The following is a 24,451-nucleotide window of genomic DNA, read 5'->3' on the forward strand; positions in this document are numbered from 1 at the left end:
GAAGGTGATGCTGACCTACAAAGTTGAAGGGCACTGTTGGGTAGAGACGTCGCTGGAGGAGAGGCGTCGCCGGAGGAGAGACGTCGCCGGAATACGTCGCCGGAGAGAGGGAGAGGATGACTATAGCTCCGATACCATGAAATGAGAAAGAGAGGGTTTGTATATTGATGAATCATTAAGAGATACAAGAGAGGGCTGTATATATATATATAGCCAATACAAAGACTAGGATACCCTTGAGTATAAAATGACATAAAACATGTATATATCTCTAACATTTGGCATTTCCTTTTTTGCTTTGTTTACATGTGGAAGTCTTCGAAAGTGCATTTGGTATAATTCTTGGTCATGCAACTGTATTTTTATGCATTTTTATGTGGGTTCCGGTGAATAGCTTAAATGTTGTGCTTTAGCTGGAAAATTTGGTGTCTATAATTTGAATTGGGAACTAGTTCATGTGAGGGATGATTTTGGATTTGCTCAATGGCATATGTTTGTACAAACACTAGCTTCTCTATTGCATAATGATTCTCAATTCGGTCGTATTAACCATAGTTATGAATTTGAAAGGAATATTTTATGTAACTGGCAATGGGTTGTTGCCATTTGCGTGCAGTTTAAGCATGACCACAATACATTTATGGAAGGTTTGAACAATATGCAATGAGAGAGGTTGTTGTTTGTCTAGACGTGTCGTTGGGTAGAACTTATGTACATACTCTTTGCTTTTTGCAAATTTGGCATTTCCTTTTTTGCGTCGTTTACATATGGAAGTCTTGGAATATGTATGGGCCATATTATTCTTCCTCTTAAATGGGTGCTCTTAGATTCTATTCATACATGTAACAGCTTAAGATCTTTCAAAAAATTCATCCGCAGTTAGTTACAACTGGGATTGTTGGTGAAGACTTGGTTGTTAACAGAGCCGTTGGTTTCTTTGAAGGTCTGTTGGGTTTGTTGATTACGCTTGTGATTTTCTAAAAAAGTTTAATTGACGCTTGACTCCTTTATCTTTTAGTAAGCTAATAGCTAGATATGCTGCCAATGATCGGCCTCAAACTGCAGTTTTGTATATCTGGATATGGCTATTTGATGAGGCCGTGGCATGCTTGTGAGAGAGATTTCTTGGTCTGGTATTATATTTGGATATGGCTGTTTGATGAGGCAGCAGCATTATATTTGTGGATGGATGTGGAGCCAAATATCAAGATTTTTTTTGTGCACTGTAGGACCTACAACCACTATCCTTCGGTTATGCATTGTTCTGACTCATCAGGCATGCGTATTAGCCTACAGTGCTTTGGGTGCGCACCCTATCACGAGTTTAGTCATTATTTTCAGTGCTTATGGGAAAAAGGATGCAAAAGTTGGGAAGGCAATTCATGGATTAATCTTTAAGCATGGCTATGGAGTAGGCCTGGAGGCAAGCAATGCTCTCATGGATATGTATGCCAAATGTGAGTGTTTGTGCACGGCGAAGCAAATTATCTTATGAACACCCTGAGAAAGATATTGTGTCATGACCAGTATTACTAGAGTATCAGTGCAATGCAAACGTCCCAAGGGAGAGATCAATTAGGAGAATCAAGACGGCTGTGAAGAAGGCTTATTGATATTATGCACTTGATAACATGGTTTCCTCCTCTCCTCAGCACCAAAGAAGTCACTATTGACTATCCCAACACCTTTTGAAGCCTAGCAGCGTTTCTATTAAGAACACATGAGAGAGGGACTTTCAAACATCAAATATTACGAAACAATTGAGATAAATTTGCAAAGCTGATTGGCTGATCCAGTACAACCACGTTGAACTCCAAGTGATGCTACGAGATCATTCGTGACTTGCTTCCATAAGCAAATCAAGTTCATCAGGGGGGTGAAGGTACAATTTTTCTTTTTTAGTCTCCTAGGCATGTGCATGTGTGTGTATGGTGCATTATTGATGTAATGTTAGATGTGGTCTGGTATATAACTATCTATATAAGGCTCTTGTAATTGTGTGGCATGTTAAGTTCTGGTTAAAGGTAGCTTCGGACTTTGAATGAATAAGCTTATTTAATATTTGTATTATTTGTGTGGTGGAGATTAGTCATTCGAGACACTTCCAAAGGCTATAAATTTGAGTTGGGATAATGGTAAATGATCTATTTGTTTTTTTACAAAGCGAACAAGGACATTCCCTCCCTTTTATTTTTCTGTGTGTGTCTTCTCTTCTTAAGTCTTATATTATTTATGGAAACCGTTATATATACAAGGAGAAATATTAGGGGATAAGAAACTGCTGATATATATAGTAAAGAACAACAAAGATGGAATAATAAGAGCATACCTTGATCTTTAAGAAGTTTGCTATAAGGAATGATAATTCTTTGAAGATGCTGACGTAGCTTATCAATTCACTTTGAGTTATTCTCCAGAGCAGAATGATGTAAGATTGAACTAAATTTTGAGGAAAATAAAAAAAATATATGTGATGGTTGTTATGGCTACAGTTTGAACTTTCTGAAAATAATTTTGCTGTGGTTTCTTGGCGACAATGTCCTTTCTAGGGCCAATATTTCGTAGAATTTTGATTGAATTGTACTAGAGAAATTTAGTTCAATTGATTGATATACTGTCTGAGTTACTTGTTTGGAAATTAAATCAAGACTAATTTAACTTAGTTATACACTATCATTGAGATATAGGTAGAATATCTAATTTTCTTTATTATTATACCTGAAATCCTGATTGACATCACCAGCGTTTCTCTCTTCAATCCTTTTTCTTGTCTACTCGGGTTTTTCTGGTCAGCCCCTCACTGATAAACCTGACCTGGAAAGCCGTTTGAGTTAATGATTAAGTTACTACTCCTATATCCTTATCGTGCGAAGCTTTTTGGTATGGTTATTTTTTTTTTCATTAGTTTGTTGGTTTCAATCCATACACCATAATTTTTTTCTACTCGTGAATTGAAACACCTAATTAAGACTCTGTATTTTTGTAATGGTAAACTTGGAAAGGAGAGAAGAAGATGAAAACTAGTAGAGAAGAGAGTACAATGGAGGAGGAAAGGGTTTCAAAGAAGCAGGTTGTCGAGCTGTCATCTCTCTCTCCTCCGCCCCTTGGTTTCGACAACCCACCTCTGCTAGTAGCTAATACTTACGATGATGAGGAGGATGAGGAGGAAGAGGATTTAAGGAGGGAATCCACTCATGGTGGTAGACAGGAGGTTAAATAGAAGAGGAAGATGATGAGAGTGAGGATGTTGACAGACTTGGACAATGGTTTGGTCAAGGGAGGCGAAACTGTTTGGTTGAAGTTCGGCGGGATTGCCCATATCTTGATACTGTTAATCGAGGAGTAAGCAATTTCCATTCAACTTCTGACTACATAATTTATGCATTGACAATCATATTTATTGGGGTTTTTATTTATTAAAACTTATATAGATATCCATGATATTCTTAATCTTAAAAAATGAAAGTGTACAATTCTAAAACTTAATTAGAGTAATTGTCAGTCTACTTAGTTACACTATAGCAGATAGAGTGACTATATTCTGCTTGTACTTAAAAGTTAAAACACGATAGATTCTTGTATGTCTTGCAGCTGTTGGATTTTTATTTTGAGAAGTTTTGCTCTGTCTCCTTGTCAAATCTGAATGTCTATGCATGCTTGGTTTGTGGGAAATATTACCAAGGAAGAGGGCATAAATCTCAATGCATATACACATAACCTTGAAGCTGGACCCCATACCTACATCAATCTTCGTACTGAAAAAGTTTACTGTCTTCCTGATGGATATGAAATTAACGATCCATCATTGGATGACATTCGGCAAGTACTGAACCCAAGGTAAGATGATACCAGTCTTTGTTTGTTTTTATTTACATCTTTTATTTTCTTAATTTTTATCTCTCGTTCTTTTTCTACCAATTTGTAGGTATGTAGGTATGTATAAAGGGGGTAATGTTGTAGAGTTGTCTCGTAGGAGTGTTCTCCTTTTAGCAATCGAAGGTAATTTTATTTTCAGTGTCACTCTTATGAATTTAATTTTCTTTTGAAATAGTTACTTTGATGAATTTAAAGCTCCTCACAATCAGTATTTGTTATGCTAAAGAAAAAAACAGAGAGTTTTAGTAGTTATCAGCTGCACTTTGTTGCGACATTGTTGTGTGTCAATTTTATTTTATAAGGATTTTAATTTTTGTTAGGTAAAGGTTTTTGTTACCTGCTCTTTGACAAAAGTTAATTTGTGGCTTCAGGTTTACTAAGGAGCAAGTTGAATAGCTTGACAGAAACAGACAGTGTTCCATGGGCTAGATGGTTCGGACTACCTTCCAGGAATGGTACTAATCTTTGTTCCTACTTGGAGAGTGTTGCTCAACATGAAACCTTCGTTTTCTTGTATGCTAAGATGTTAATTTCAGCCCTTTTAATGTGTTTTCTTGATGTTTCAAAATGTCAGGTAGGCCTTAATAACATAAAGAGCACAGATTTTGTGAATCACAATCCAATCATCGATGAGAGTGACTCCCTCGAGGAACTTTTTCCTGATTCCAGAGAACTATCAACACTGCCAATCTCCCCTTGTTCAGCGGTTTGGAGAACTAACGCGAAAAATTTGGCATGCTCGAAACTTTAAAGGACATGTTTGGTCCTGCTAAGTGGACTTGAATTATTGTTCTTGGTTATTACAATTTTTTTAGTGCAAAACTATTCTCTCGCTCTCTACAGGTGAGCCCTCATGAATTTCTCCAGGCAGTTATAAAAGATAGTAATAAGCTGTTCTGACTAGGTGTACAGTTGAATTTATGTCTTGGCTTCTGAACACCCTGCATGCAGATCTTAAAACTTCGAGAAGGAATACCAGCATCATCTATCAATGCTTCCAGGTTTTCTTAACAATCCTAGTGCTTCAGTTTATTGGCATTGTTAGTTATTCCTCTTTTTTTTTTGTGTTATTCAGCTATTGTTTATACAAAACTTGTTTTGCCTTACGGGGGGAATTGGAGGTTGGGAAAGAGATCGCTTCCAAAAGTATCACTAAGACGAAAGAAAATGGTGATGACCATAATGGTGTGCTAAAACCAACTGATGCTGGAATTGCTCATGATGGCGCTGTCACAGAAACTTCAAGGATGCCATTATTGATGCTTGGTCTCGATTTGCCACCACCACCTCTTTTTCAAGATGCCATGGAGAAAAGTATAATACCCCAGGTACCTGATTCGTGCTGTATTTCTAGCTGAAGTTAATTGATGTGATCTATTACTAAGTTTAATGTTTTGTAGATTGTGCCTTGACAGATTTGTTTTATTTTTTCCTCCTGGTTGACATACGTGGACTCTTAACATAGTATGTGGCTTTAAGTTTTCATTTTTAGTTCATTCCATTGATTGACATAAAATGATTCCTCTCTTATTTGTACCAATCAAATAAAAAGTCCATCTTCTAGAATGACATTTGGGACATCTCAACTTTTGATGTAGAAACAACGCTAGGATATTTGGACTGAATGCGATGCTCAGCATTAGGGAATCATGTATGCCATTTGTGCTTAATTTTACTAGTTCAAAGTTACTTGAGAAACATTATGTCCCAAGTTTCTCGTTTGAAAATCTGATAGTTATATGTGTCATAAATGATAGAAACCTTGCATTAATTTTCATATGCATGCTGAATTGTGGATTGATGGGAGAACATTCTTGCATCAATCGTTGTTGGGTTTTATAATTGCATGTGTGTGCTTTATATCTAAATTCTTTATTTTACCTGTTTTGAACATTGTTCAATGGCTTCCTTTATTTATTATAATAATACGTGGGGAGACTGGGGTGCCTGTTTGAAAATTAAATCATGTTGTTTCTTAGCATATGAGGGCAACCTTGTGTTGATTTTTCTGTGTATGTTGATTGCTGGGACAACAATCTTGCACAATGCATTGATGAATTTGAGAATCAATTTAGCCTCCACTTGTTTCAAGGTAAATCCAGCTTTTGGAAAATCCATAATTTTTCGGACAGAAAATAGTTAGTTTTTAAACATATGTTGAAAAATGTAAATGGCAACTCCTTAAAACAAACTTCGTAAGAGTTTTTCCTAAAGCTTGATTTTCCTTGAAACAAATGGAGTATTAGTGTGTGTTTTGTCTAACTTTACTGTTGTAATCTTAGTGCTGGTTGTTTTCGTGTGACGAACTGATTCATAGTCTTTAGTATCGTCAGGTTTCTGGAATTTCATCTTGAAATAAGCATTTTGCTTTAGACCTTTATTTTGTGATATTCATTTCTTTATTGCTGTTTCCTCCGGTTTGCTTTTGGACTAATTGTGCAAGTGGTTTTGTTCTAGGTCCCATTGTTCAATATACTAAAGAAGTTTGATGGTGAGACTGTGACCGAAGTTGTTCATCCTCGTGTAGCAAGAATGAGATACCGTGTCACCAGATTGCAACACTATTTGATACTTCATATACGCAAGAGAGACAAAATTGAGTCCTATAACTCCGCTACTCTAGTAGCCTAACCTTCTTTATTATCTCCTTTACTGTGCGGAAAGTCAGTAAGATCCTATCTCTATATCTGCTGCGAACCAGCAAGCGCAAGGGAGAAAGCTTAAGCTGTGAGCGTAGCCGAACCTAGAGTGCTGACTTTAGTCGACTTAGCGCTGATTTACAAATAACAACCTCTTTGTCGAGAAGAACCCGACTTTAGGTAGGCTCAATATGTGCTTGATGAATGAGGAACATTGACACCATGCCATCTTATGGAACTTTCCTCTGGTTATTTAATTTTGTCCATCCTTGTGGTAATTGATGTTTTTATTTCAGTTAATTTCCCTGCGAAGAATTTGGATTTGAAGTACTATATTCCGTTGCCAACACCCAGAGAGAATGAAAGAATGTGTTCTAAGTACAATTTGACTGCTGATATTGTCCATGACAGTAGACATGAACTACAGGGTTTTTGTGTTGAGGAAGTCAGAAGAACTATGGTAAATATATTCCTAACGGATTTGCACAGTTGTAATGAAACCCGATACTATCTTAAGTTGTTACTGGACTGCATTGCCATACCCGCCTTTTGGTCTAGGCAAGATATCTCAACTTTCTCCAGAAGGTAGATGAAACGTAGGTGTGTGAATTCTGGTGTCTGATTTTTTTTGAGGTTCCGAGGGAATAGACATTCTCCACTGTCTCTGTGATTGAGAGGAGTATCCCATATGTTGATGTCCTTAAAACCAGATTTTATCTTATATCGTGAATGAATAATTGTGTAATACTACCCCTCTATGAAACAAATTGACAAGAAATCCTGATGTCTACAATGATCGAACTGTGTGTTCTACTAATACTTTGTATTCTTCTTGTCTGCTGAGGTTTTTAGTGATATGATTTAAATGTTTTCAGGGTAAACATTGGTGATCAATTGCTGCATTGCCATCCGTGTGGGCACTAAGAGATTGTGACTGGTTTCGTGGAGAATATGATATGATTTCAGGTTCTTGTTATGGATGTGTTTGCCTACTACTTTTTCTCTGTTTACCTGGTTAATACATAATCGATGGGCGTAGAAAGGAAGATGTCTGCTGGACATGGAAGTGGGAAACAATCAGCCAAGCTACCAACTAGTGGTTGTTGGGCTGTGTCTAGCATACGAGCGAACATGATCAGGTCCTACAAACATACAGTTCCAATCAAATCAGCACGATTCCCTAATCATTAAACATGTCCAATCAATAGGTATAATTTCTTCTGGTACCTCTTATCCCGATGATGTTATTGTCGTGCTACTTTCTTCACTCTGGTCCAATTTGACCACTAAGCCCATAGGGCAAGCCACCAATGTCCAGAGCAAGTGAGCCTGCAGGCTGCAGCAGAGACCAATCTGCCTAATTGATGTTTTCGTTCAATTGGTACGTGTTTCAGTGCTTACAGCTACTATTTATCTTCAATCATCTGTCGCATTTGGATATTCTCTAGTTCTTGGTAAAATGTTTACCGACTTGAAAACGAAAAACAAATTTGTTGTCTTAGCAGTCCTATACTGCCAAGTCATATATAATTTCAAGCTTTCTACCCCGAGCAGTTATATTTTCCATCAATTCATCAGCATAATTCACGGTGTAGAAAGGAAATGTGGAAAATTTTACTTCTTAGAAGCTTTGGATTTGACCATAGTTTCACTTTCATATACTTTGTTGCTTGGTCCTTGTTATATTCCAGGAATACATAATTATAGTATGGAAGTGAAATGCACTCCTTGGTAAACTTTTATTCTACCACATATATGCTTATTATCATGTACCTTTTAGCTTGATTTTGGAAATTCAGAGTGATTTTATTTGGACCTGCCTCCCAGTTAATGCTATCAGGAACTTGAGGAAGTAGACTGTATGTAGTTAATCCTCTTGGATTTATTTTTGACTACCAGTAGAATGACTAATGCTTGTAGTGTCATAATATGGAATCTGTATATTGGTTGTCTATCTTTGCGGCAGATGATTGAACATCTTGATGTTGTGCTTGAAATGGAAAATCTGGTGTTTTCATTTGAATTAAGAACTGGTTCGTAAAAATATGGTTCATGTGGGAGGATGATTTTGGATTTGCTCAATGGCATATGTTTGTATAAGCACTAGCCTCTCTATGGACTAATGTTTTTCTATTCGGTCGTATCAACCATAGCTATGAATTTGAAAGGAATATCTTATGAAAATGGCAATTGGTTGTTGCCATTTGTGTTCATAAGTTTAAGCATGACCATAATACATTTATGCAAGGTTTGAACATTAGGCAATAAGAGAGGCTTTTGTTTGTCTAGACATTTGTCATCGGGCAGGACCTATGTACGTGTTCTCTTTGCTTTTCGCAAATTTGACATTTCCTTTTTTTACGTTGTTTACATGTGGGAGTCTTGGAAAGTTCATTCGGTATAATTCTTGGTCGTGCAAGTGTATTTTTATGTATTTTTTATGTGGGTTCCCGTGAATAGCTTAAATGTTGTGCTTTAGATGGAAAACCTGGTTTCTATAATTTGAAATGGGAACTAGTTCACAAAAATCTTGTTCATGTGGGGGATGATTTTGGATTTGCTCAATGACGTGTTTGTACAAACACTAGCTTCTCTATTGCATAATGATTTTCAATTCGGTCGTATTATTCATAGTTATGAATTTGAAAGGAATATTTTATTAACTGCCAATGGGTTATTGCCATTTGCGTGCAGTTTAAACATGATCACAATACATTTATGGAAGGTTTAAACATGATCACAATAAGAGAGGCTTTTGTTTGTCTAGAGTCTAGACTTGTGTTGGGTAGAACTTATGTACATGCTCTTTGCTTTTCGCAAATTTGGCATTTCCTTTTTTGCGTCGTTTACATATGGAAGTCTTGGAATATGTACGGGCTAGATTATGCTTCCTCTTAAATGGGTGCTCTTAGATTCTATTCATACATGTAACAGCTTAAGATGTTTCAAAAATATTCATCCGCAGTTAGTTACAACTGGTATTGTTGGTGAAGACTTGGTTGTTAACAGAGCCGTCGGTTTCTTTGATAGTCTGTTGAGTTTGTGGATTAAGCTTGTGATTTTCTAAAAAAGTTTAATTGCCGCTTGACTCCTTTATCTTTTGGTAAGCTAATAGCTAGATATGCTGCTAGTGATCGGCCTCAAACTGCAGTTTTGGTATCATATCTGGATATGGCTATTTGATGAGGCTGTGGCATGCTTGTGATAGAGATTTCTTGGTCTGGTATTATATTTGGATATGGCTGTTTGATGAGGCAGCAGCATTATATTTGTGGCTGGATGTGGAGCCAAATATCACGATTTTTTTGTGCACCATAGGACCCACGGCCACTATCCTTTGGTTGTGTATTAGCCTACATTGTTTTGGGTGCGCACCCCATCACGAGCTTAGTCATTATTTCCGGTGCTTGTGGGAAAAAGGATACATAAGTTGGGAAGGCAATTCATGGATTAATCTTTAAGCGTGGGTATGGAGTAGGCCTGGAGGCAAGCAATGCTCTCATGGATATGTATGCCAAATGTGTGTTCGTGCACGGAGAAGCAAGTCATCTTATGAACACCCTGAGAAAGATATTATGTCATGACCAGTATTACTATAGTATCAGTGCAATGCAAACGTCCCAAGGGGGAGATCAATTAGGAGAATCAAGACGGCTGTGAAGAAGGCTTATTGATATTATGCACTTGAATTCATGATTTCCTTCTCCTCAGCACCGAGGAAGTCACTATTGACTATCCCAGCGCCTTTTGAAGCGTAGCAGCGTTTCTATTAAGAACACATGAGAGAGAGACTTTCAAACAGCAAATATTACGAAACAATTGAGATAAATTTGCAAAGCTGATTGGCTGATCCAGTACAACCACGTTGAACTCCCAAGTGATGCTACGAGATCATTCGCGACCTGCTTCCATAAGCAAATCAAGTTCATCAAGGGGGTGAAGGTACAATTTTTCCTGAGCATTTGCCAAAACCAACAAGGAAACCATCTCCCTGCAATGACTATCAAGTATTAGTAAGATGATGACAATAGGCTTCTGTTATATGGTTCAACTAACTTAAGTTTTTCAAGAAACGCAAATGGTTGAATATTTAACAGCAATTATTAGTCATATATGGTAGTTGTTGTATGGTTTGACGTAAAATGGGTGGATAAAGTAGATGTATTCACGAGTTCCTTGGTTATGGTCATTAAAAGAAACTGCAACATGCTTTAGGAAAACATGTTATAATGAGTAACCTTGCAGAAACCAGTAAAGATGACTTCATCTCCATCTTCCAGAAATTTACGAGCAGTCCCATTTAGGGTAAGTGGCTTTTGTCCATTCCATGTCAGCTCTAACAAGCATCCATATGAATCAGGCTCCTGTTGCAAAATATTAATGTAAGAATCATGCAACTTCTGCTTGAAGTTAAGAGTCTAAATAACAGAAAGTGCAGAATACATCTACACTTCAATTGCCTGTAGTACGCGAGGATTAAATAAGTTAAAACATACAGGTCCGCTAATGGTGCCAGTTCCAAGGAGATCACCCGGCCTTAGGTTGCAACCACTGATAGTGTGATGGGCAAGTTGTTGAGTTACTGTCCAATATCTGCCATACATGTTAAAGAAAATTGAAACACTTCATATAAGATAATAAGACGCCATTGAAATTCCAATACGAAATGTGGAAATCAAATTTTATAATTAGAAGTTTGACATCTGTAATTTTTCTCATGCTGAAAATCTCTAAGCACTCAGTTGACAGGTACAGGAGGATTATGATGCCCCAGGGTAATCATTTAAGGCACAAAACAAATTCAGCATTGATACGACTTATTCAATCTAATATTTAACCCCTGAACGGGTTAAGTTACCTAAATATCAGCTTTGCTGACCACGATTTTAAGTAATATCATCCCAATTTCAAAGGATTCACCGGGAACTGGGAAGCATAATGAAAACTGGGCCACTGATGTTATTATGGTTCAACAAATGTAAACGGTGTAAGAAATCAGACAAGTTCAGAGGTGCTTAACATCCAGAATGTAACAAAGGATAACAGCTTACAAGTGTTTAAAATTACTTCTCGTGACCACACACGAAGCCTCATGTCCAGCAGGTTTGATTTCAACCTTGTAGCAAGACAGCATTTCATCATCATAACCAGATGGCAATAAATAATATATACGCTGAAGAATAAAGAAAAATTCAACATCATAAGAAGAGTGCATTTAAATACACTGCCAGATGGCAGATACTACCTCCAAGGAAATATCATAGTTTTTGGATATCTTTTCAGTTAGATATGGCAATGGAGCGGGGTCCTGCAAAGAGAACATAAATTATACATTATATTGCCAAGTATGAAGAACTTTCATACGAAAATGGAGGATGTAGTATGATTTGTCTAGCTAGTAACCTGTTTGGCAGCGTCACAAGCAAATTGTTCAAGAGCATCCAGTGTCACAATCCAAGGAGATATAGTAGTTCCTACAATATTCACAAGTAAAAAAGATGTGCAGCAATAAGAACACAGAGGAAAAGAACTAATAGTAAAAATATATTGGAACAATACACCCTTAAATTCTTACCGAAGCTCTTTCCAAGAAAAGGCCCAAGAGGCACATATTCCCATGCCTGGATATCTCTGGCTGTCGAAACCAACTTCATACCATTTAGAACTTAAATGAAACAAACAACAGCATAGAGAAGAAATGAAAAATGCGTTTACCACTCCAGTCGTTCATCAACACAAGTCCAAAGATATGATCTGCTGCCTCATTGACATCCACAGGCCTTCCCAACTCATTTCCGGGCCCAACTATGGCAGCCTCCAAATAACGTGAAGTATCATACGAAAAGCAAAATGAGTCATGACAATGAAGAACAAGGGTAAAGTAGAGTAAACATCCAAGGAAAACCATAGTTTATCATGAATTCAATATCTATAACACAAAGTTTCCTGACAAAATAAATGTAAATGAAAGAAGCTTATCAGACTGACCATTTCCAGCTCAAAGTCTAGCTTTAGGGAAGGCCCAAAGTATGGTCCAGAATTGGCGGTAGGATGGCCCTGACCCCTGCCACAACAGGAAATTGTACAACATATGAGCGAGAATGAATGCAAGTCAGGTGAGTCAGGATAAATGCATGAAGCCTATGGGTAATGCCCATAGTATTATCCAGAATTTCCAGTAGGGTGGGCCTGACCCCTGTGAATGTGCATGGTATGACTTGGGACATCTGCTAGTTCGCACCTAAGCTGCATGCCAACAGCCATGAACATATCCCAACAATTTTGTTTCCCCTTTTCAGTTAAAAAAGAATCTGTATTACATAGATTTAGTTATGAGGGAGAGTTGAATTGGCACCTAGGTGTTGTATTAGATTGAGGTTGAGGTACCTAAGCACTCATCGACCTTATATAGTCCAATCTATTGTAATTTTCTCTGTTCATTCTCCGAAGAAAGAAAAGAGTGCCAAAGCAAAAGAAAGATGAAGAAACTGGATCCTCTAACCTTGGTCGAATAATATCTGTTCCAGATATGACAATAGATGATGCCCGTCCATGATATGCAATCGGAAGATGGAACCTGGAAAGGCAATGAAAGTTCTAAGCCAGAAAATGGGAATATAAGCAAATGAATAGGTGAGATTGCATGGGGTGGAAGATCTGTCATATCATACACCGAAGTTTTACAGTTTTGGATTATTTATGTGATACATTTTTTTTATGCTTGACGTACCAGTTCGGATTGATTGGGTTCTGCGGCCCACGAAATATAAGTCCACAATTCTTTGCATGATGCATGGAAGCAAAAAAGTCTGTGTAGTCCCCAATCACAGCAGGAAGGAGCATTTCTACTTTTTCCTATCGAGCAACGGAGCAAGTATACAATCAACACTATCAAAAGCAAGAAAAATTAATAAAATTACATATTTAACAGTTATCACTATAAACATCTGACCATTGGAACAAGGGCTTTCTGCCTTAAAGTTGCATTATCACGCAAGGTAGGTTCAGTGGCTGCATTACAAAGTAACCAACTTAATGTTACATTTTCAGCTCCATCACCAAAAAATTGGAAGAAAAAATAATAAGCGCCTCTCACTCTCTCTTTGATGAACAAGATATTTCCCTCTTGCAATGAGTTTAGTACTCTCTCCTTGTCTTTCTCTAAGGTTTTTTGGTACTTCATGAATTTGGTAACTCTTATCCTGTTGACTCTATAGCTTGCTCCAAATTGATACAACAATATAACATACCTGCCAACAGCTTTTGAAGGGTGGCGCGAGCTTCCTTCCATGCCGGACGTCCCATAGCCAAAAACTTGTTCAAGTTTGGCTGCCAACACGATATAGTACTCCAATCATTAACTTAAATTCTCACAAGCCCCCGAGTAAATTTCAACAAGAGCAAGCAATAATCATAATCTAGTAATCTACACTTCATAATATGAGTTCATGATTACATTTTATATTCTAGGCCATGTCATTCACCAAGACTCTGTACATGTGTCATATCATTCAGCCTGACAAACACGGGCTCACCATTTCTGTAGTAGATTTTGTTATTGATAAAAGACAGTTATGAAACATGTTCAAGTCAGAGAAGAATTGAATCAAATAAATACGCACTCCAGTTCAACAATTTCAGCAATACATCTCTCAATAAAACGGGAGTAAGACTGAAGCGGAATCGAACGGTTCAATGTTATAGCAACAGCTTTCGTTTCTTCCCAGCAGTCAAATAAATCATAATCTATGAAGGTAAATATCAAAATCAGCACCGATCACAGTGCAATACTCCCCAGTCCAAACCACGCAGAATAATTTAAGTAAGCATTCACTGCTACCGCCAGTCTATAAACTGAGAACCTACGAACCTGAAGGAAGCAATCCGAGCCTTTGAGCGCTGGGCCGTCGAAAAGGCCGTCACGAGCAATCTCAGATAAGTCCAAAACGTAGTCACCAATAGCCACGCCAGGTCGGGCGGTCGAGCCCGATTCCGGCCGGAAGACTCCATACGGGAGGTTCTGGATGGGGAAGTGAGAATCCGGTTGTACTTGTACGAACGATTTCAAAGTCATGATCGCTGCAACAAAACGAAGCTGTATAGAGCTCCGGTGAAAGATTGATCGAGTGAGGGAGGAGAGTGAAACTGTGAAAGGAAGGGAAGAGAGAGTGAGTGAGGTGGATAAAGGTCCCCTACAACGGAACGGAAGTATTTGTAAGTCACGATAGTGTATGGTGGTTGGGTTCAACGGCCCTTAATCACCGTGAATCATGAGGCAGATGAGGCAACATCACGTGCCGGACCAAAACGGTGCACCTAACATGTAAAAATAGTAAACAACTCTAAACTCATCATAAATCGAGTGTATAATTATCTATAGTATGGCAACTCCAACCCAACTATTACATAAAGAATTAAACACCCACAAGTGCCACCACTTTTTTTTTAGCACCATACGCCTTTTTATAGGTAAATGGGAGGGGGTTCGGACTTGGGCATCACTCAATTCGAATATACATCTTAACCAGTTCGGTTGAGGGGTTGTTGATACTTTAAAAAACTTATATGAGTTTAAATTTGGGTTGCAAAATTTACGTGCATAGAAGTTTTTAACCTAATTGGCAAAGTGTATCAACGTAATTATAATTTATAACAGGGATATTGTATGAATATGAATACGACTTGTTCACCCCATGGCCCATGGGTGCATTTTACTCACAATAACTTCATGATGAGAATTTGTCTCCGGGAAAAATGAGAGTGATTATACTGTGTTTGGCAATGTGAAGTCATCTTAGCATTATTTTTAATCCTGAATACGAAAATAATAATTTCCTTGTCATTCAAATTGCGTCATAAGTACTCAATTTATGGGCCGGTAGTCGAAAAGAAGATGGATCGGATGTTGGCAATGCTTCATAGACCATCACGAAGCAGCCCATTTCTCCAGCCCATGAAGCTATTTAAGCAGGTTGGGCCTTTCAGCGGTGTTTTCAGTGGCCCAGTTAGACATACCGACTGAACTTGCGCAACGCGCGGAGCGCTTATTTTAGGACTTGTGGCGCCTTTAATGCTTCCCTAGTTTATATAGATGGGCTACCGCCATGACCTTTCGATTCCGTTTCGATACGGCAGGATAGCTCTTCCTATTTGCTCGCTCTCTCCGTCTCTCGACGAATCAAAATAAATCTGCAATTGAAGAACGAGAAGGATATCGTAATCTTGATTTTAATTTTTAATTGAAGGTATTGGACTTCTTGTTGATTCGTCTATATTCCTCTCTTATTTTCTCCTCTTGTAACCTTGTTTGGCTTTCTGGAAACCCTACGTTTACGATTTTCTTGATAACTTCTGATTTCATTGAAATCACGTTTGTTTCTTGGCAAAATTTGTTGTTGTTTTAAATGAGCTCCCGATTTTGGATATAGATTTTGATATTATATGGGAAGGTATTCAAATCCTTCTTGATTCGTCCATAATTCTTCGATTATTTTCTCCTGTTGTTTCGTCTTCTTGAAACCCTAGGTTTTCGATTATTTTGATAATTTCTGATTTGACTGAAATTTCTTTTGAATATTTGGAAAACTTGTGGTTGTTTTGAAGGGAGAAACATGTCGTTCGACTTGCAATTGAAGCCGTCATGCAGTGGATGTGGGTCGAATTCGGATTTGTACGGGAGTAATTGCAAGCACATGACCCTGTGCTTGACCTGTGGGAAAACGATGGCTGAGAATCGTGGCAAATGCTATGAATGTGGCACGACTATCACACGCTTGATTCGAGTTTGGTTTCTCCTTGGCTTACTCAGAATTTATTCTTGCGTAGTCTTTATTCCTGGTTCTTTCTGATGATTTAGGCAGCTGTAACCTCTGTTACCTAATTTCTTTAAGGTTTCATGCATGTCTGATAGAACTTGATGTGAAATGGATATGCATGTAACGTTCAAAAGCACTAATGTGCGGGTAGCACCGTGTGTTGGTTTCTCAGGAATTTGGTTCAGATGAATGTATGTTACTGTTTCATTGATAAAATGCAAACTAATAAAGTAATAAATCATGCTCTTGGTTTATGCCGGAGAATCATGCTTTTAGTGAAAGCAATACCAAGCTGGCATGGACTTGTGCTTATTTTGAACATGACTTGTTATGCCTTTCTAATTATGGACGTTTCCTAATGGATATCATTTGTTCTTAATAACTATTCAACCACCCCCCAAAAAAAACCTCCTTTGAAGCTGAAGCTGTTCTTGAGAAATAACAAAGTTCCTGTTGCTTTTGGTCTAGGAATATAATGTCCGAGCAAGTCCAAGCAGCGATAAGAACTTCTTCATTGGTAGATTCGTGTCAGGGTTACCAAATTTTTCAAAGAAGAAAAATGCTGAAAATAAATGGTCTCTGCAGAAAGAAGGACTACAAGGTCGCCAACTCACTGATGCCTTGCGGGTAATCAAATTTTATCTTCCAGTTTTTTAATCCTTGCTTGTTAAAACCTTTCTCCTATTAGCTTTTGGAATTTGGTGACCCCGTTGTAATGATATTTAGTGAAATGGCAAGTAAAATGAAATTCTCATATCTTTAGATGGTAATCTGTAAATTTTTTCTGTCTCATGTTTAGTTGAAATTGATGTCTGGTTTAGATGTGATTGTGACTTTCATGAGCTTTTTGCATGTTTTAAAATGTGCATTTGAGTTTTGCTCCTGGAAAAGATATAGTCGATTTAGTTTCTCTTTTTTGTGTACGGTTGGGTTTGATAGTTTTATAAGAAAGACATATAAAGAGTGAACAATACTGCAATATATACAGTGCCATGCTAAGAAATTTAGACAGTTTTGTTACAAGCCACTTGAATTCACTGAATGGTATGCTTTTTCATGATTTTCTTACAGACTGATCAAACTGCAATGAAAGACTTGATGATTGTTTTATTGTAATTTTTCGGGGGTATGTGGTTTACCCTTTTGAGGCGCTTATAGTAGTGTGTGTACAAATTGGATCGAACAGGAGAAGTACAAGAACAAACCCTGGCTTTTGGAGGACGAGACAGGGCTGTCTCAATACCAGGGTCAACTTGAAGGGGCACAATCGGCAACTTATTACCTACTGATGATGCAAGGAAAAGAGTTTTCTGCCATTCCTGCTGGTTCATGGTATGGTGAACTCGTGGATACTGAAATTTCATGCATTTAGAATTAATGGTTCTTTTCATGGGGCTTAGGAGATCTATGTTATGAGTCTATCATAGACGAAACTTTTCCTCAGTGGATTTGGGGTCTTTCACGAATGCGTTGTGGAAACCCTTACTTCGGTTTTGTTAGATTGCTGATGTGTATCGTTTATGCCATTCCTGCTGGTTCATGGTATGGTCAACTCGTGGATACTGAAATTTCATACATTTTGAACTAATTGTTCTTTTCATGGGGAGTCTGTCATAGACGAAACTTTTCCTCAGTGGATTTGGGGTCTTTCACCAATTCGTTGTGGAAATCCTTACTTCAGTTTTGTTAAATTGCTGATATTTTGAAGTGTATCTTTTATGTTCTCTACGTTTTTTTAATTTATGATTGTGGTTTGGATTATTATTGGACATGTATTATAGGTACAACTTTAATAAGGTTGCACAATATGATTGTGGTTTTGGAAATCCTTCAGTTTTTTTAATTTATGATTGTGGTTTGGATTATTATTGGACATGTATTATAGGTACAACTTTAATAAGGTTGCACAATATGATATTTTGAAGTGTATCTTTTATGTTCTCTACGTTTTTTTTATTTATGATTGTGGTTTGGATTATTATTGGACATGTATTATAGGTACAACTTTAATAAGGTTGCACAATATAAACAACTTACCTTGGAGGAAGCCGAAGAAAAGATGAAAAACAGGAAAAAGACTGCAGATGGATATCAAAGATGGATTATGAAAGCTGCAACTAATGGAGCTGCTGCGTTTGGTGAAGTGGAGAAGTTGAATGATGAGGAGAATGATTCTGGTGGTGGGAGGGGACGGAAAAAGAAAGCTGGTGATGATGATGAAGGTAATGTCTCAGATAGGGGTGAGGAAGATGAAGAGGAGGAGGCTGAAAGGAATAATAGACTTGGACTTAACAGAAGAGGTGGTGACGATGATGAGGAAGGTCGAAGGGGTGGCGATCATGATTTGGACGATGATGATATTGAGAAGGGTGAGTTTTGTCTCTCTTTTTTCCCCTTGGAATTTTTTTTCCAACAATATAAAGATGGAAGTGGCTGATCGTTGTCTTGTGATATTAAATTGCCTGAATTTTACGCCTGAAAGCCTGTAGAATGAATTGGAAGTTTCATTTGAAGGAAATACAACGAGTCTTTTAAGTAAATCAGTTTATTCTTTTATTGTACAGTGTGCACCATACCTATCAGATTGTTATCTTTCTTATTTTTCTCAGCAGACTTTATTTTTTGTATTGTCTACAAGTAGTTTGATCAACCTTATTTTAAAACAAAGTGATTACTTCATATTTCTGATTGCCTGACTGACTACATATGAGGTTAATCTTGCTCTTTATTTGGGAGCTAAGATGTGAAAAACAAGATGTGCCTTACTATATATAACTGGGTTGTAATGCTTTATTGACTGTGTGTATTCATCAAATATGACTGCTTCTGTTAATTTATCCCAACTTTCCGAGTGGGTGTTGGCTGAATAAGGATGGCCGCGAAAGAAGGTCTGCAATGTATGATGCAGCTAAGTAAATAATTTTTGTCTCTGTAAGTCTTATCTGCACCGTCTTGGTGCTTTAATAAATTGACTTTCCATTCAAAAAAAGTGTGTGTGTTCGATTTTAGTCTTTTTGGATGGCTGGCTAACTGTGCTTGAGCAGTGGTCAAGTGGAACTAGCTCCAACTTTTTTGAAAATCTGAATCTCTCTAATTTGTAATGCTGTTTGGGTTGCTCGCCCTTGGTGCCTGGTTATAATATTTTTCTTTTCAAAAAAGAAAATAGAGCTTTGTATTTTGACCTGTGAAGAACCTTGAAGCATGCGGAAAAAGGGATGAAGTCTTTGTTATCCATCTGTCTTCATTTTTAAGGTTGTATTTTCACTTAATGATGGGCATAACAAATGTTTTACGTTTGGCAATTTTTTATTTATTTTTTATGTTTTAGGTGATGATTGGGAACATGAAGAAACCTTTACGGATGATGATGAGGCTGTTGGTAATGATCCTGAGGAACGGGAAGACTTGGCCCCTGACCTTCCTGCTCCTCCAGAAATAAAAGAGGTTTGTTTTCTACATTCTATAACACTTGAAATTTGTGTGGCAGGGGGTCTTTTGACCTTTGCTTTATTAGTTTTTGCATTGCTTTGTCAGGATTTAAATATCTTGTTTGGTGACCTGTAACAAGCTTAGTTCGGTACGCTGATTTATGTGTGTTTAGTTATGTTACTAGACAAGCACTTAACGTGAAATTTGTATTTCAGGGCTGAACACAGTTAAGGTTAGACTTATGAAGCTTGTGACCATACTTTTATTTTTTAACCCATCTATGTTGATAAGACTTGGAATTCACGTAGCTTACTCATAATTATGGGAGGGATTCTTTTTTATACATTAGCCAATCCTCTAATTAATTGGTGAAATTTGTAGAGTACTTGTTTTGGACCCACTTATTTTTTCCTCCATGAATGGACTAGGCTTAAGCCCACATTTGATGTGTTCTTTCTGAACCAAGTTTGATGCGGTTAAAAGAAGTAGCTTCTATCAAAATATTGTGCCACCTCTCTGAACCCCCACTTTCAAGTTCTAGTTAGTTGAAGATATGTTTTAAATATTTACTGGGATGCGCACTTGTCTAGTTATCTGGCTTTCTTCCTGCTGCACTTCTAAAGCTTCCTGTGTTACCTAACTACATTACCCGATTTCTGTCAGCCACCCTTTGAATCACAGTGAATTCCCGTCAGTATCTAGACTCTTGTTGTGTCTAGTTATCTATCTGTCATCTACTTTGGTAATTTTGTACCTTCTTGCCAAGTATGTTGCCATTTGTTATATGCTTTTCTTTTCTTTTTTGTAGTGGTTATGCCAGAGGCAGTGATTTTGCTTTTCAGTTATCCACTGAATGCATGAGTTTCCGAAATGTTGCTTGAACTAGTACATTGTACAAATGCATACTGCAATAGTGACTTGATGTGTCATTGCAGGATGAAGATGAGGAAGATGAAGAAAATGGGGAAACAAAACTGAGCATATCAGGAAAAGAATTGAAGAAATTACTCGGAAGGACTGCTGGTCTGAATGACTCAGATGTGGAAGAAGATGATGACGATGATGATGTACGGATTTTATTCCAACCACTTACAAAAGGGGGAAAAGGCTAAAATATTGTTTTTTCGATTCACAGATAAGCTAACATACTCATTTGAATGATTAAGTGTTATATCTTTAATGAAGTACTTCTTTTGTTTCTTATTTTCTATACAGAAGTAGAACATGTTTTAGGAAGAATGATGCATGTTTCATGTTCTATTTGTGTCATCATACTTTTCAAGAGTGATGCCTGAAGTTACTTGGATTTTTTTTATCTTACCTTCTTTGTGATGGGATAATATAAGTCTGTGGTTCACTCATCTCATCCATTGTCCCTCTTCGTTTGGTTTCGAACAGATGGAAGATGAGGGCTTTTCTCCTGTACAGGCTCCCAAACAAAAGGATGCACTGAAGGAAGAACCTACTGACAGTAGCCCATCAAAACCAGCACCTTCTGGTTCTGCACGAGGAACCCCATCTTCGAAGTCAGCAAAAACAAAGAGAAAGTCAAATGGTGATGATGTAAAAGCACCTAATGGAGCACCTCCGAAGAAGATTAAAACAGAAAATGTAGGTTATTGCTCTTGTTGAATTTTTTATATATAGCCAGTCTACTGCATGAGCATTTCCTTTCATATTGTTTGGGGACTCCCTTAAGACTATTTTTATTCAGATAACTCTGTTATTGTTTTTGATGAATTCACCTTTTAATTCTGCTGTTTCTCACTCAGGAATTAAAATCTTCTGCTAAAAATGAAAGTCTTCCTGCTTCTAAAAGTGGTGTGCCCCCAAAAGGTGCTACAGCACCCCCACAATCATCATCGAAAGTAGGCTCAACATCATCTACTGAGCCTGTAACTGAAGATGAAATCAGGGCTGTCTTAATGCAAAAGACCCCTGTGACCACCCAGGATCTCGTTGCAAAGTTCAGGACACGACTGAAATCCATAGAGGTACACATTATCATTCCTCCTATCGGATTAGCTTCATTTATTAGTTATTTTGTCATTACTTTGAAATTGTTCAGGTTTTTTTTCTTATGGATTATTTTGATGTGTAGGCTCGGGGGTAATATTAATGTCAGAGTTGTCAGTGGTCCATGTTGAGTTATAGGAAAAATACTTATATGGGGAACAAAAATGCTTTCAGTGCTAGAAAAGAGTCTGGTTTATGATAACACTGTATTTTTCTGCGGAATTCAAAGATAGAATGACTTATACACATTTATTTTGCCTCCACCTTCCCTTCGAATAATTGTATAACAGCAGTGTAAATTTGTCAGAACCTCCCCAAAAAAATAAAAGAAGCAAACAAACAACTATGGTCAGGTAGTGTGTCCTGAAAAAATTAATGTATGCCTTCCTCTTTTCTAAGTGAATGAAGTCATTGGTGCAGCAGGACAAGAGAGCTTTTGCGGATATTCTGAAGAGAATTTCTAGGATTCACAAGACTAATAACGGGTCTGGTTACATTGTGCTGAAAGATAAGTGATGATTCGATCCCATGGGTCAACTTCGTCGCCGACTCATAATGGTCTTGAACTGCAATTGGAGTGACTTTTGACTTGCTGCTTATGTTTCCTTCTTTTCTCACTAGAGTAGCCCAGTGATGACTGCAAAGACCTTCTGTTATGGGCCTCAAATTGAACTGTCAAAAGGTTCCGTTGATACGAGAGTAGTGATGCTAATGTACCACTACCAGTATATGTTTCATGGATCTGTTTGCTTGCATTGACAACAATTTGTGTTTCTTCTTCCTATGTGTAAACAACGTCTAGCATTATAAGATGTGTGGTTTATTTATGCTATACATGATATGGAAATGTTAATATGCATCAATCATCTGATCATCTTTCGTGCAATTTTTTCCTTTTGATCAAATCATCTTCGGTCATTCAATAGCATTTTGGTGAAACCGATTCATCGTATGTTTCTTTATTTCTTTTTCTGTTTACTGTTTTTGACTTGGGGTTCGTTATTTGTGGTGTTTGTAAATCTTGTATGGCAAATGGTTTGTAAATCTTGTATGCTACTTTCAGCCTCTAGGACTACTTAGAGTTGGTGTCTAAACCGATTCATCGAAGAATCAGGGTTTTTTATGGTGGTTTATATACACTATTCATTTACTTTTAACATTTTGATATTTTCTTTGTACTTTGAACTCTGGACTGAATTGGTTATGAATGAGAGCAAGGCGAAACAAGGAGAACTAAAATGCTTGGACAATAGTGTAGCAAAGTCACAGTCCAACAAATGACAAAGCAAAGCTTCTACTAAAATGGTCTGTACCAGAATGAGATGTGGGCCCATTAGCCATACTGGCTGTGTTGGGGCACCAGGCCCGACCTTGAGCCCGTTCTTGTAGTTTTCTGGATTACTGCTTGCAAAGTAGCGGATTCCTTCCCTGTCTAGCGATCCAAGCCCATCCGCGTACACCTGGCCTGACGGGGATGCAGAAAAGTCAAATCTCACGCCTCAAATTCCTCCTTGCTCGAGCTCGGCTATGCTTCTCTGGGGCGTGGTGTAGATAAACCCTTGACACAATCCAATGGATGGCACACGTTTTGAGTCGAGCATGATCATCAGATTACGAATTATATATGATCCGAAACATTTTTAATAGATAAAAAAACGTGAATCAGAGCATTTTGTTGGCCTCTAGTCTTTGAGGGACCAAAATAGAATGACCCAACTCACATAAACCTTTACTAAGACAAAATGCTACGATCGAGTGTTTTGGGCTTCACATGATTCATATAAAAATGTGTACTTCCATCTCTATATCTAGGATTGTTGAGACAAAAACACTGAGATCCATGAAATTGCGGTAACTGAGAAACTTTAAAAAAACACCTATATTTGATAACAGAACAACATTAAAGAGAGAACAAAACTTAACTGCTATTTATAGATTAAACACTATAGTTCTCCAATTTCTCCTCGGATGAGTAATAATATGTGAAGATATCAGCTTCTTCTGGTAACTTAAAACTCACTTTCTTCTTCAACTTCCCACTTTGAACATCCATTGAAGTACAAGTAGAAGTAGTAGTAACCATGTCTTCTTTATAAGCTAATATTTCATCTCCAATTTTGACCTTTGCAATTGCTTTAGATGATGCAGCAGCAGAAGAAGAAGAAGAAGAGGAAGGGTGTACCCTTTTGGAGAAATGTTTGAAGACATAGAGTTCACCTGATCCATTGATATGATTTGGCTTGAACTTTGAACCAGGAGAAGCTAACAGCATATCCTCAAGAGTCAATTTTCTTTTACCTATAGCCTTTGATCTCTCTTGTGGGTTATTATTCTGTAGATTCTTCTCCTTCTTGATGATCTTCTTCTTTGTCTTCAAACACTCTGGCTTCACCAATTCAATGATTGAGAAGGCTTTAGCTTGATGAGCAGTTGATTTTCTTTGATCATTTTTGGATTCCTTTGAACTGAAAAAGAAAAACTTACTGAGCATTGCTCCCATTTGATCATTTTAGCTTGATTTGGTTAATGGGGTTTATGTAGGAGAAGAAAAAAAGTTTGAATTAGTCTTTATTCAAGGACATTTTCTTGGTTTGTTTCACATCTCCAATTACTATGGCCAGGCATTGCCAATTAAAAAACTTGTATTTTACCCAACTTGACAGCAAAAAAAATGGT

The 24,451-nt window shown here is 37.5% G+C and overlaps 2 protein-coding genes and 1 pseudogene across 5 annotated transcripts; 2 read left to right on the top strand and 1 right to left on the bottom strand.

Moving 5' to 3' along the window:
- Positions 1 to 1,615: 1,615 nt before the first annotated feature.
- Positions 1,616 to 14,770, bottom strand: LOC120005763 (fumarylacetoacetase-like). Of its 2 annotated transcripts, XR_005469883.1 has the most exons (15): positions 14,386 to 14,770; positions 13,766 to 13,844; positions 13,468 to 13,526; positions 13,246 to 13,370; positions 13,018 to 13,092; positions 12,504 to 12,579; positions 12,231 to 12,330; positions 12,091 to 12,150; positions 11,919 to 11,989; positions 11,761 to 11,823; positions 11,567 to 11,631; positions 11,012 to 11,108; positions 10,754 to 10,879; positions 10,377 to 10,506; positions 1,616 to 1,802 (listed from the first exon to the last, which is right to left on the bottom strand). XR_005469883.1 is itself a non-coding variant. In XM_038855577.1 (14 exons), the coding sequence occupies exons 1-14, from the start codon at positions 14,587 to 14,589 to the stop codon at positions 10,444 to 10,446; spliced, it is 1,263 nt and encodes a 420-aa protein (XP_038711505.1). In that variant the 5' UTR covers positions 14,590 to 14,768; the 3' UTR covers positions 10,169 to 10,443. The 2 variants fall into 2 exon arrangements, 1 of the variants encoding a protein (XP_038711505.1); XM_038855577.1 differs by lacking the exon at positions 1,616 to 1,802 and having other exon boundaries at positions 10,169 to 10,506; positions 14,386 to 14,768.
- On the top strand, positions 3,230 to 8,578 carry LOC120005451 (annotated as a pseudogene).
- An 829-nt stretch (positions 14,771 to 15,599) lies between the features above and the next one.
- LOC120006254 (transcription initiation factor IIF subunit alpha) lies at positions 15,600 to 24,222 on the top strand. Of its 3 annotated transcripts, none has more exons than XM_038856225.1 (10): positions 15,600 to 15,760; positions 16,119 to 16,297; positions 16,799 to 16,957; positions 17,517 to 17,662; positions 18,329 to 18,699; positions 19,659 to 19,774; positions 20,695 to 20,826; positions 21,158 to 21,370; positions 21,532 to 21,753; positions 23,915 to 24,222. In XM_038856225.1, exons 2-10 carry the CDS (start codon positions 16,127 to 16,129, stop codon positions 23,975 to 23,977), a joined length of 1,593 nt encoding a protein of 530 aa, XP_038712153.1. In that variant the 5' UTR covers positions 15,600 to 15,760; positions 16,119 to 16,126; the 3' UTR covers positions 23,978 to 24,222. The 3 variants fall into 3 exon arrangements, with proteins under 3 accessions (XP_038712153.1, XP_038712151.1, XP_038712152.1); XM_038856223.1 differs by lacking the exon at positions 23,915 to 24,222 and adding an exon at positions 22,196 to 22,649; XM_038856224.1 differs by lacking the exon at positions 23,915 to 24,222 and adding an exon at positions 22,199 to 22,649.
- Positions 24,223 to 24,451: the final 229 nt, after the last annotated feature.

This window comes from Tripterygium wilfordii, chromosome 9 (assembly GCF_013401445.1).
Source record: "Tripterygium wilfordii isolate XIE 37 chromosome 9, ASM1340144v1, whole genome shotgun sequence".
NCBI lineage: Eukaryota > Viridiplantae > Streptophyta > Magnoliopsida > Celastrales > Celastraceae > Tripterygium > Tripterygium wilfordii.

What these genes read in the sequence shown, in the direction of transcription:
- LOC120005763 (XM_038855577.1), bottom strand. Translation starts at nt 14,589, where the DNA reads ATGACTTTGAAATCGTTCGTACAAGTACAACCGGATTCTCACTTCCCC. An exon ending in AGAAAGCCCTTGTTCCAATG is followed by an intron (nt 13,371 to 13,467) that starts GTCAGATGTTTA and finishes GTTGCTCGATAG; the next exon opens with GAAAAAGTAGAAATGCTCCT. An exon ending in AACCCAATCAATCCGAACTG is followed by an intron (nt 13,093 to 13,245) that starts GTACGTCAAGCA and finishes TTGCCTTTCCAG; the next exon opens with GTTCCATCTTCCGATTGCAT.
- LOC120006254 (XM_038856223.1), top strand. Translation starts at nt 16,127, where the DNA reads ATGTCGTTCGACTTGCAATTGAAGCCGTCATGCAGTGGATGTGGGTCG. An exon ending in CTATCACACGCTTGATTCGA is followed by an intron (nt 16,298 to 16,798) that starts GTTTGGTTTCTC and finishes CTTTTGGTCTAG; the next exon opens with GAATATAATGTCCGAGCAAG. An exon ending in AGAAGATTAAAACAGAAAAT is followed by an intron (nt 21,371 to 21,531) that starts GTAGGTTATTGC and finishes TTTCTCACTCAG; the next exon opens with GAATTAAAATCTTCTGCTAA.